A 12,210-nucleotide genomic window follows, 5' to 3' on the forward strand; every position below is an offset into this window, starting at 1 on the left:
CCCAATGGTACATTCACTTGTGGACCATAAGAGTAAGGGCCATTAGAGGTAGAAATGTTTTTCTCATGAAAACTAAACTTAACCATAAAAAAAAATAACCAAAGCAAAACACAGATTGGCTATAGAAAAAATATGGTGATTTTTCTTATCAGAAAACCAGACTTCAGATCTGGGTTTTCCTTGCCTTACAAAATGTGGAATGAATCCATTAGTCTGCAGATCACTAATATAACAGGGAGCACATTCTCTAATTTAGTTACTAGTCTCTGACTGAAAACTTCAACTTGATGTAAAACTGCATCATTCTGCTAAATATGCATAAGGACAAGATATTAGTTTTAATATCAGTTTAGCATTCTCTTTCCATCCCTTCTTCCTTGTTTCTCTCCTTATGTTGCACTGTTCTTTATGGTCTTGTGCTTCTTTTGCATGCTGCCTTTTTAACTGCTTTATAATATTCCTCTCTTCTGGACACTGTTCTGTCTTGCCTTATTTGAGGTTATTACAGTTTCTATTCTCTTTCTGTGGCTTCCCTTCTCATTCATATTCTTGCTTTTTTTCCTTTTTCCCTCCTCTGCTGCATCTGACTGTACTCCTTTCTGTCACTAGGACCCCAAGAGCTCCCCTCTGCTTCCTCCGGACCTGTTAAAGAGTCTGGCTGCCTTGGAGGAGGAGGAAGAGCTGATTTTGTCTAATCCTCCTGATCTTTACCCAGCTCTGCTGGGGCCTCTCGCCTCTCTTCCTGGACGAAGCCTCTTTGTATGTATTTGACTTAATTCTGCTGCTTCTCACTCTAATTCTGGCATCTTTTTTCTGTGAAGTTGCAAGATGTGTGAAATTTTGTTTTCCCTTGTTGAGTTAGTCTCTGCCTGCGAGTTTAAACAAGCTGCTGGCTCATTAGCTCAGGATAATTGAGGAGGAGATTTATAAAAAATAGAATAGCAATTGATCCAGTTTCTGGACTCTTGGCTTCTTCAGAATTCAAAATAATTGCTTTGTTTAAAAGTGTTAAGACCACAAGCAAAACATTGATCCAGAATCTATAAAACTATGCCTTCCACAGTGGAATAGGCTTGGTTACTCACAAGATTCTATTTTATCCATATGTAAAATCATATTGTTTTCATGTATTATGAAAACAATGATTATATGTTACATAATATGAAAAAATAATTTTTTAAAAATGCAAAAAATCACAGAAGGAAGAAAATACCTTTTTAGAAAAGAATTGGAAGTATATGGATAAAGAATAAGGTTAACTTTCAGTCTTGTAGATTACAACAAGGTTTGGTGGGAAATCTTGAATGTTATGTTTTAGTAGCATACTAGAGCCGCCTTAATTGACGTTGACCGGGAGAACCATTGAAAACTGCTGAACGTTGTGAATTAGTAACAGAATATCAATTAAAAAGCATTATTTCATATTTTTATTATGGCAATTGTAGTTTAAAGTTACAATTGATTAAATACCCTGTAGAATATCTTGTGACAATACTGAAGTCTTAGTAATACTTAGATTTATAAAATGAAGAGGCGTGTCTCCTGAATGCATTGGGAGCCTCTGATTCATACATAATAGAAAATAAATCAAAGAAAGAACATCTTCACACAATTCTGAACAACCAACAGCACAAATATAAAACAAATTCCCCTCTTCTTAAATCTTGTATTCCCCCCATATTTGAACCAATCTTTGCTAAGAAGTGGAGGGAGGCCAGCTTTGAGTGGTTTGGAATTGCCAAATTTGGCATTTGTCTGAATTATAAAACATTTTCCAAGTACCAAGTTGTCACCCTGGCAAAACCCAATAAGCTAGCCTCTGCTTATTAGAAAACTGACAGGGGAATTCCTGGTCATTTGACAGGATCAAACACAAAGATGTTCCTGATACGAAGGTCTAAATTCTAGGAAAGGACTACAATGCAGGCTGCAGTGTAATCCAGAGGATTTAATTTTAAATAATTTTAAATGAATTTAACAAGGTATTGAGTGATGCCCCAATTTTAATTTTGACTTTGTCACATACAATTCATTTGTGACTTACACAGTCATCCTGAACTCTGTGGCACTCGCTGCCCACCGGCACATAAATTTTTATATTATGTGGATAGATCCAACTTCCTGAAAATTGATTCACATTTACCCTCTGTTCCAAACGGGAACATCATGCCAAAATGCCTCGTGCTGGTTTGAGGTGCATTATTGCTGACCCCTTAACACTAGCAGTTAAGTAGGGCAGAAGGGAGAAAAACTAGTGGGGACTCAATTGAGGGGTGTGAAGTTAAAAATGACAAGAGATTCCCTGCTGTCTGTGGAGGGTGACTGCTGGCATTGTACTGGCTCTCCTTGTTTCTAGCTGCTAAACTGCTTTATAAGAAACTTAAATACATAGAGCAATGGTCTCCAACCTTTTTACACCCAAGATCACTTTTTGAATTTAAGGGCAACCCAGGATCTACCCCGCCCCTTCCCCAAAGGTAAGTGCCACCCCCTTCAAGGTTCTGAATGGCTCTGCACCATTAAGACAGCACGAAGATCAGGAGTAGCATGAGTACAGCAGGCCCAGCTGTGTGGGGGGTGTGGAGGGGCAGGGCACTTACCTTGCGCAGCCCCTGCCACACGCTGCTCCCGGAAAAGGAAGAGCAAGCCCCTGGGGTGGGCAGGGGTCTCTGCGTACTACCCCTCTCTTCAGGCACTGCTCCCATTGGCCACCATTCCCTGTTCCCAGCCAATGGGAGCTGCGGGGGCGGTGCTTGCAGGCAGGAGCAGTGTGCGGAGACCTCTGCCCTCCCACCCCTGGGACCTCAGGGGCATGCTGGCCGCTTGCAGGAGCAGTGTGGGGCTAGGGCAGGCAGGGAGCCTGCCTTAACAGCCCCGCTGCACCACCGGACATCACAATTGACTGGGAGAGTCTCCAGGATCGACCAGTCAATCACGATCAACCAGCTGGAGACTACTGACCTAGAGTAACATACAGAACGTAATACAAGTAATTACTATAGTTCCCAAAGGGGTGTGTGATAGGGCCTTCGGTGGCCAGACAGCCTAGTGGCTAGATCATTGGTTAGGGAGGGCTGAAGGGGGACCTGAGCTCTCCTCCTCCTCCCTCAGGTCCCGGCCCAGGATCCTGTGTCACTCACCCCTAAGCAGGGGAGATAGACCTTCCTTCCTGCTGTGAAGTGGGCTTCAGGACCTGTTTTCCTGGGCTGCTCCCTATGCAAGTCATTTTAGTTTGGGGCATGGCCCTGCTAGTCCAGTTTTCCCACAGTTGGGGCTGGTCTGTAGGTTCCACTTAGGAGGGGAAGACTTACTTGCCTCCAGTGGCTGCGTTGGCAGGCAGGTTGCTGGTCTGTGCCTTCAGGCAGGCATACAGAGAGCTCCTGCCTCTTCGCCAGTCAGCCCCTGGCTGAGCCAGGCTTCCTTCTTTTCTCCCCCCTCCAGGCCTGGCATTGGCTGTAGGTATAATGGGGCGGGCTAGCTGAACCCACAGGTGTTCTTAACTCCGGCTTTGTCTGGCAATAGTCTCTGCTCCTTCACAGGATGTTACATGATTACATATAGGAGGGGAATTGATCCAGATAATTGACTGGTAGTGGAGTGGTCTATAAAATGGTTCCCCACCTATGAACATTTGGGAAACCCTGCCATCATAAAAATTGATCAGTTCTTCCTCCTTATCCCATGTTGTGATGAGAACAAGAGAACACTTGACATTAAAGGAGTATTTTAAAACTAATTAAAAAGGCATATACCACATAGTCACGTCTTGATGCTTCATGATACAGTAGATGTATATTTTATTTTAAGAGTTGAATTATCTTGTGACAGCTAACATATTTGGCACAGCTGCAAATAAAGATAAAATCTCTTGCCGAGGAGGTGAACTGATCATTTGGGGAAATGGGCATAAAACTCTCCCATTCTTGCTCTCCTAATGTATAACATTGCACAATTAGCTGGCTTCTTTATTGGTAGAGGGGACTGCCTTCCTCTGAAGTATCGGTTACTGACAAAGGCCAAAAGCAAGATACCAAGACTTGATAAACCAGTGGCCTAATCCAGCACGACAAATCATAAAACGGGTTTGGTTGAGATTTCATCTCAAACTTGGTGTAGTTGCTGGTGCTGAGGCATTAACTGGATTTCAGTTAATGTGATGGGTTTGTGACACTCTTCTGCATGTATCAATATTTGCTTCATCCCAATGTTGAAAATAACTTGTAAAATATTTTTGATTAACAACTTGCTTTAAAGTATTCTGGTGATTAAACAACTTGTCCTTAATGTGGCATAATGTGCTTTCTCTCTCATTCACAAATACAATAACCATCTAATGACATCTTTCCCTTTTGATTTCTGAAGAAGTCCCTACTAGAAAAACCATCGGAGCTGATGTCTCAGTCATCTTCTTTCCTGTCCCTCACTGGCTTCTCCCTAAACCAGGTATGTAAACACCAAGAACTCTTAGCCCTTCAGTATTGGAAACTTCCATTCAGCTCTGGTCGTGTTATAGAATCAGGGTGGTTACACTAGTTCCAAAAATGTACACAAGCTGGAAAGGAATTCCCAGCTATAATCTTATTCCTATAGGTAGATGGTTTTTGGGTCTTTCCATTCTGAGCTCTTAGGCACACTGTCTGGTCCCCCTGTCTCATTTGTTTGTTCCTTCTTTGTCTCCTCTTAGGGCCTGATTCTGCAGACCAACAGTCAAAACTCCCGTTGACTTCACTGGGAGTCTTGCCTTTGTAGGGCCCCAGGATTGGCCCTTAGTGTGTATATTTTTCCTTCTTTTCATCATCTGTTGCTTGCATGTTTCCCACTAAGCTACTGTGAGCATGGTCCACTGTCCAGTTACAGACCAAGTTAGGATTTTGTGGTATAGCTGGGGAGATGATTCAGGAAGTGATAGTTTATATAAGTAAAATGATTATAAAGGGGATGGGGCAAGGGGGAATAAATATGGAGTTCATGAAGTGTTTTAACCCACACCTCAAGTTCTTTCCACAGCCTTTAATGTTTCAAATAAGTCTGGTACTCAGATTAAACTCTGTTTAATATTGTAGGAAAGATATCCAAACAGCAGCATGTTCAATGAGGTATATGGGAAAAACCTGAATACCAGCACAAAAGCAGAGGTCACTCCCTCAATGGCCCATCAGGAGACATCACTATATTCTCTCTTTGAAGGGACGCCCTGGTCTCCCTCCCTTCCAGCAAGCTCAGGTAGTAATCTTGATATGGCTTCTTTCCTGCACAGGAGTTCAGAAGGCTGCACAGAAGCTATTTTCTATACCTATTGTGATATATATTGTATTGTATTTGTTAAATGTGACCTGCAAACAAAAAATTTCTATTTGCATCTTTATAGTATAGAAAGAAGGCCTGAAAGTCTTTTTCAAAGTCTGTTACCGCTTGGTGTCTTTGATACCCTGTTTTTTGATGGAAGACTACAAATGCCAGAGAATTACAGGGTTCTGACATTAAAAGAGAGAGAGAGAGAAACCTGAGCAACTGAGTGGGGCAAGAAATTGTAGTCCATTTTCCAAGCTATTTTATTAACACTTATTTAACTCTAATTACTGACAAACATTTGGGAGAAAAGCTCTAATGATTCAGACACACCTGCTGCTTCTGTCCTAATCCTCCAAGAAGTCCTTCAGACAAATCAGGGAAGACTAGGTTTCATGGTCCTGATATTCCAAAAGTAAAGGATATAGGGTGGAGTGCTGCTTTAATACATCACAAAGAGGCAGAAAAATGCACGCACACATTTTTCCTTTACAGCTCACCTTTTAGAGACCATAATATAGTAATACAGTTAGAGTAGAAAGGAGAGGTAAATCAAGAGGCATAGGCAAGGGAGGGAAAAATTGATTTCAGAAAATGGCAAGCTGAAGCCAAGAGATGGGAACGCTCTTCCAAATGGCAGCAGCTGCAGAAGAGGTTAGTTTGTGCAGCAGAACAGAGGTGGGGGGTGCTAGATGAGATGTGGGGGTAGAAGTTTCTCAGTCTAAAAAGATGCAATTGCAGAGTGGTCTCTATTCCAGTAAGACTTATGGCAAGACCCTCCATTCTGCTTTCTATCACCTCGCCTCTTCATTTAAGTGGCCTCCTGCTACCCTATGTTATAGGGCTCTCATCTATCCTTAGGTAACATTCTCTCCTCTACCAGCTAGATCTGCTAATATTCCACACTTCCTCAACACCTCTTGCTTGGTATTCAGTACAAGCCTGAATTCCTTTCAGGCTATCGCAGATTTCTGTATAAGTCAGACTTTCTGAATTTGATGATTCATCACTTAATGCCAGACTCTTTGCAAAATGATCGAGACAGTGGAGAAAGAAAATCATTTTTGTATAAAACAATGGCTTTGGTCAAACTACAAAATAAACAAATTTCAGATTGGGAACAGGGGCTCAACACTGAAAACTGCACCCACAACATATTTGAAATAAGTTTGGCGAACTCCATTCCATTGGCTAGAAAGCCCTGCACAAAGATCTTGCTAGGAGAGTTCCAGTGGTCTCAAGTAAGCACACGTGTTTTTTTTCCGTTGGCTATCAAATAAATTATTCTACTACTGTGATGTGGCATAGTCACATTACAGTTGGCAGATTTCCAAATCCTGAAGTTAATATAATAAGGAATAAACTGACCCTGCCTCAGAGAAAAGCCTTGTGACTGCAGATATTGTAGCAGAGTTTAACATTCTCAGATGTGCAGAAAACCCTTACCAATTTTTTGACATTTCTTTTACTCTATCTTGATTTATATTGTTCAACAGATCATTCAACACCAGCCAGCCAGTCTCCTCACTCCTCCAACCCAAGCAGTTTGCCAAGCTCCCCTCCAACTCATAACCACAATTCTGTTCCATTCTCCAACTTTGGACCTATTGGGACGCCAGACAACAGGGACAGGAGGATTGCAGACCGTTGGAAAACAGATAAACCAGGTGGGTGCTAGGTTCCAGTCCTGGGGCAAATACTCCCCAAGTTAGAATCTGATGCTTTGCAGTGCCTTTTTGTTACATGCACTTTTAACCAGCCTCTGTTTGCTTTAGCAATGGGAGGATTTGGGCTGGACTATCTCCCAGCAACATCCTCCTCCTCGGAGAGCAGCTGGCACCAGACCAGCACTCCCAGCGGCACCTGGGCAACCCATGGCCCCGCTATGGAGGATTCTTCTGCTGTGCTCATGGAGAGCTTGAAGGTATATTGAACTTGAAGAGAAGAAAATAGATTTTAGTGCTGTTGTGTAATTCCCCTATTTCCTAAATGTATTTATGGCGTGTGGAGATCTGGGTGATGAGACTCAATGCAGAATACGTGTCAAGCGTTCCAAGCACCAGACTGTTAATGTAGTGCTTGTCTGCACTTGAAATGGTACTGTAGCTACGCTACCGTAGCGCTTCGGTATAGACACTCCCTATGTCGACGGGAGAGGTTCTCCTGTCGGCACAGGTAATCCGTCTCCCCGAGAGACGGCAGCTAGGCTGATGGAAGAATTCTTCCATAGACCTAGCACTGTCTAAACTGGGGGTTAGATCAACTTAACTGTGTTGTTCAGAGGGTGTGGCTTTTTCACACCCTTGGGCAGTGTAGCTGGGTTGACCTAACCTTTTAGTGTAGACCAGGCCTTAGTACTATGAGCTGAAGGTTTCCTGCTGCAAAACCCACTAATGCAGACAACGTGTTAGGCATGTCCAGTGCTGGAAGACGTCACTGTAGGTGTCAGTTCTCTCACACTGTAGAAATCTCTCTCCTCACTTTGAAATGTCATATGGACCAGGAATAGACTGGCTGAACTAGAAGAAACCCAAACGTTAGGTCTGATTTTACCATATCTGTGTCTATTTAAAAACAAGCAGTGGAAATGCAGAAGAATTCATTAGTCTGGGATGAGTTTTAAGGTAATGGGAATCTCTGTTCACGTTGTCTTGTTTTATGGGCATACAGGAAGAAGGGAGGAGAGTTAAGAGGAAGGGTCCTTTTAGTAACTAATTTGTGATCCAACCACTTACAAAAGCATCCATTCCAGTGAAGAGCATGGTATAAATACTGGGGGGAGGCAGGAGAAAATGGGAGACTTGCCAGTCTGGGAAATGTATATGAGAAGGGGCCCCCTCAACCAGGTACTAAATGCTGACCCTTGCTGGTTTTATTTCCTTAGTCCATCTGGTCCAGTTCCATGATGCATCCTGGACCGTCAGCCCTGGAGCAACTGTTAATGCAGCAGAAGCAGAAGCAGCAACGTGGACAAGGCCCCATGAATCCACCACACTGAGAATGAGGTGGCAATCCTTGCAAAGAAAGGCTCCATAAACCATGGCATGTTGGGTCTGCAGGACTCGCCCACACAGTCCTGTGCAGGTGGCAGCCCTCTCTTCTGTTCCTTGCTGTCAGGAGGGCGTAAGTGCTCCACCAACCCACTGAGTGTGCACGAAATGTCTGCAGTGCAACAAAAAACATCAGGAACTCTCCCATCCCCCCGGGCCCTCTGGAGGGAGAGAGGAACTGCTGTTTGTCTCACTCAGTAACCTGATATCACCGCCTCTCACCTTCTCCATCGTGCATGTCCCCAGCCACATGGGAAGTAAAAGCTGAGAATGAAGGGCAGATGGGAGAAGCCAATGAGAACTTCTCAATCCTTTTCCTCTCTTTGGGGAGATAAAATAGGAATCCATTAATGATTGCTTTGCTGACTGAGAATGTAGTTGAAATTATTCCTAAACATCTTTATTATTATTATTACTGTCTCAGTAGTAAGATCACACTGAATTCTTCCATACACAATGTGCTTTGTAGTCAGTGTGTAGCAATGAAAGCCCCAGTCGCTGCTCCGGTCAGAGGTGGGTGGTGAAAGGGTGAGGATCTATCTCCTGGGCTAGTGAAGGAGTTTCATGAAGGAGAGTCTGGCACTTGACACCACTTCATCTTTCACTCAAAGGCTCTGGCCAGCCCTTGTGTGGGTTAGAGACTCCAGCGTAAAATGCCCTTTCTGTAGGTGTTCAAGCTACATTTGGGGACGCAGTGGGCATTGCAGTGCAAGCAAGTAACTGCTACGGGGTTTTAAATTAATGTTTCTGATTCCTGTACATTTTACTGTGGCATAGTGACCAGCCTCATAAAGGGCAGACTAGTCTGTGCATTCACAGCCTGACTCCTTTTAGTAGGTAGGTAGGTAGAAGCTTTCAGTGTTTTTGTTTTGTTTTTTGTTTTTCTTTCTACCCCCACCTTCCCCTCGTTGCTGGATGCTCGTAGTTTTTTTTCCCGATGTCAACATCTCACAAACAACGAATGGGTCCAGCACGATGGGGTAAAGAAGACAGTCAGCTGGGCAGTGTGGTGTGTACACAGCCCCATAGGTATACGTCAACTCCAGACTCACATGCAGCTGAGCCCCAAACCTCCAGTTCCAGAGTGAAATTCCAGGCATCACAGGCACGTGTAATCCACACCCAGAAGAAAACATAGCGCCGTTCACTTCTGAAAAGGCGCAGAAAGGGAAATACAGCATTTTATTTGCTATTTATTAGGGGAAAAGGAAGACTGGAAATCTCATATAGAAAAAAGGACAGCATTTCTGTTAGTTTCCCAGGGAAGTTATGGAAACAAGCTAAATGTCCATTTGCAATGCTAGCCAGAGGGGCGTTTTGTGTGTGATGATTCAGAATCGTTGAGCTGAGAAACAGCTGCAGAGCAAAGCACATGCAGGAGCCTCAGTGACACTGGAGTCTGGGCAGCCCCCATTACTACAAAAAGGGAAGATTAGAGCTTAATGCCCTTCATTAGGGTATGACTGGCTCCCCCATGCCCCCTGCACTAGCAACATTACTGTTCTCTGTTGCAGTTTGAAGATATTTCCTTTGAAAGGTCTAAAGAGTGAAGCTCCCATCCTAGAGGTGGTGAATACAAACCGAAACCTTCTGTGCTTCTCTCCAGGCCCCCAGTTTGTGTATTTTGAGCTGTGCACCCAGGCAGCTGCAACATTCCAGTGCTTGAACTGTCACTGACTCTTGCACCCTAGACAAGCTAACCAGGTTCCCCATCTCACGCCCAGCAGTGCCAGAGTCCCAGCCACAGAATCCCATTTCTGCATGAGAATCTGGTGTTTGGAATGTTTTCTGAGTCTTGGGCCGGGATTCCCCATCCCACCCTCCGGTGTTGGAGTTGCATAGGGCTCGGGGATTCCCAACAGAAACTGGTTTGTGTCGTAAGCTTTTTTGTGTTTTTCGTCTGTCTGTGCAAGACCTGCAGCTGCTGAAATCAGCTTTGCCTTTAATTAAACCATGTTCTCTCCATCCAGGCCTGAGTAGCATTTATTTCCTGTCTAACTGAACGGAAGTTATTTAGATTCTCTTTTTTTGTAGAAAAGGGAGCAAGGTTCATACTAAGGAATATAATATCCACGTGGGATTGAAAGATTAAGTGAGCCAGAGAGATTCTGATTGGACCCGGCATGGGAGACCCAAAAGGCAAACATAGCACAGGGGCTCTGAACATTGAACTGAAAATGATGCATGGGAGTTCCTGGCAAAGCCTTCAGTTGGAAGGCTGATTATGTCAAACCGCCAGAGCCCAGAGAATGAGTTAAACTTTAATCCTGTGGGCTGATGGAAAGATTTGGGGCTGGGGTTTCCAAACTGTGGTATGTGCATCACTGGTGATACATGAGGCTGTAACAGGGTGGGCTGTTCCTTTCTAAGGGATCCCACCTGACCCCTGTCCAAGGACTTTGCTCCTTTAAGGAAACAGGAATCCAAGGGAACCACAGACTAGCTGGGGGAATGGGGTCAGGTGTTAATCAAGTAGCTGCCACCTTAACATAAAACCCAGCTGTTAAGTGACTCCCAGGAGGAGAAGAGAATTACAGGAGAGCATCAAGTCAGGAGAGAGGCTCCCTAGGATGGGGACCAGAAAGGGAGACTGGTGGGCTGGAAAATCCCTTACGCCCTACAAAGTGTTAATGAAGAAGATGATGATGTGAGTCATGGGCCCAGGGTAGGAGGAGACTTTTGTGTATAAAACTCCTGTGAGGCCGGTGTTGCAGTGGAACTGGCAGCTCCCTGGCTCAGAGAGAACCAAAGCAGAACTGGGAACCGGAAGCCTTGGAGTAAGGGTAAACTGGCTGAAGCTTCTTGGTGTCCAGTTAAAGCCCTGGATGTCCAGCTAAGACTCCCCCACCCCTCTGTGCCTCCCTGCTCTCTCACGTTCTCACCACCAGAGCCCCTCTATACTCCAGCCAGAACCTGTATCCTCAGTCTAACACCATTAGAGCTGGGAAGGAAATGGTTTTCCCCCCATGTGAACCTTTTTACCATTTTGAAACTTCCCCATTCTGCATCCTGATGGAACTGAGTTCTTTTGAAGTGTGTGTAAACCCGAGCAAGAGCTTCTATCCCAAAACTGCCAATAACATGGTGGTCAGGGCACTCACCTGGGATTGGTGAGACCCAGGTTCAGGTCCCTGGTTTGAATGCTGGGTTGGGTGTGGCTCCTGTTGGAGCTGTTGTATAAATAATTAGATATTCACTGGATCACCCATATCCAGGTGAATGCCCAAACCACCAGGCTGTTCTAATGTGTGTGAGGGCAGGGGGGTGTCTCTGGTTTTGAGCAGAAATTCTATCCTGGACCCGAGACCTTCCCTGATGAGTTTTGTTAAAACTGTGGTACATTCCTGTAGAAAGTTTTGGTTTTAACAAAGCGGCATTTTCCCATGGTGCTGGGAGGGAAATGTTTTGTTTAAAAAAAAAAAAAAAAATTCCTGAGCAGTTCTAAACCTCCTGTCCTCTAACCTAACACTCTGACTCCCCCAGCCAAACTCCTTTCTCTGACTTCCCCAGGAAGATCTCCATTGGTCTAATTCACCACTTATTTTACTGAGTTTGTAAATACGTCAGTTGAGCCTAATGTCTAAAATAAATGTGCACAAAAGGAGAAATTTGCATGTGGTACTTTTAACAGTTTCTTTTGAAGGCGGTATGTGAATCAATAAAGTTTAGGATGGCAGGGGATTGATACTGAGATGTTGAGCCTTTTGCCCACAGGCCATTTGTCCATATACACATCAGGATGGCGTTGACCATGTCCTTACTACCTGATGGATGTTTGGTCTCAGTTCAAGTCTTAGTGGCACAGGTGTCTACATCATCCTTGATAGTACTGTTCTTGTCATAGTAGCAATGTGGGGCCAATTCTTAAATG

At 44.2% G+C, this 12,210-nt stretch overlaps 1 protein-coding gene across 10 annotated transcripts in view; it reads left to right on the forward strand.

Annotated features, from left to right (window-relative positions):
- The window catches only part of SMG7 (SMG7 nonsense mediated mRNA decay factor), a 102,593-nt gene extending 92,289 nt beyond the window's left edge, over positions 1-10,304 (forward strand). For 8 of the 10 annotated variants that reach the window (XM_073356634.1, XM_073356626.1, XM_073356631.1 and 5 more), the window contains 6 exons: positions 610-759; positions 4,363-4,443; positions 5,064-5,223; positions 6,786-6,956; positions 7,065-7,213; positions 8,174-10,304. In XM_073356634.1, the coding sequence (XP_073212735.1) occupies positions 610-759; positions 4,363-4,443; positions 5,064-5,223; positions 6,786-6,956; positions 7,065-7,213; positions 8,174-8,287 (825 nt within the window). In that variant the 3' untranslated portion in view covers positions 8,288-10,304. The remainder of the gene's footprint in view (positions 1-609; positions 760-4,362; positions 4,444-5,063; positions 5,224-6,785; positions 6,957-7,064; positions 7,214-8,173) is intronic. The other 2 variants (XM_073356636.1, XM_073356635.1) reach the window with 2 other exon arrangements.
- Positions 10,305-12,210: the final 1,906 nt, after the last annotated feature.

This window comes from Lepidochelys kempii, chromosome 8 (genome assembly GCF_965140285.1).
Source record: "Lepidochelys kempii isolate rLepKem1 chromosome 8, rLepKem1.hap1, whole genome shotgun sequence".
In the NCBI taxonomy this organism is placed as follows: domain Eukaryota; kingdom Metazoa; phylum Chordata; order Testudines; family Cheloniidae; genus Lepidochelys; species Lepidochelys kempii.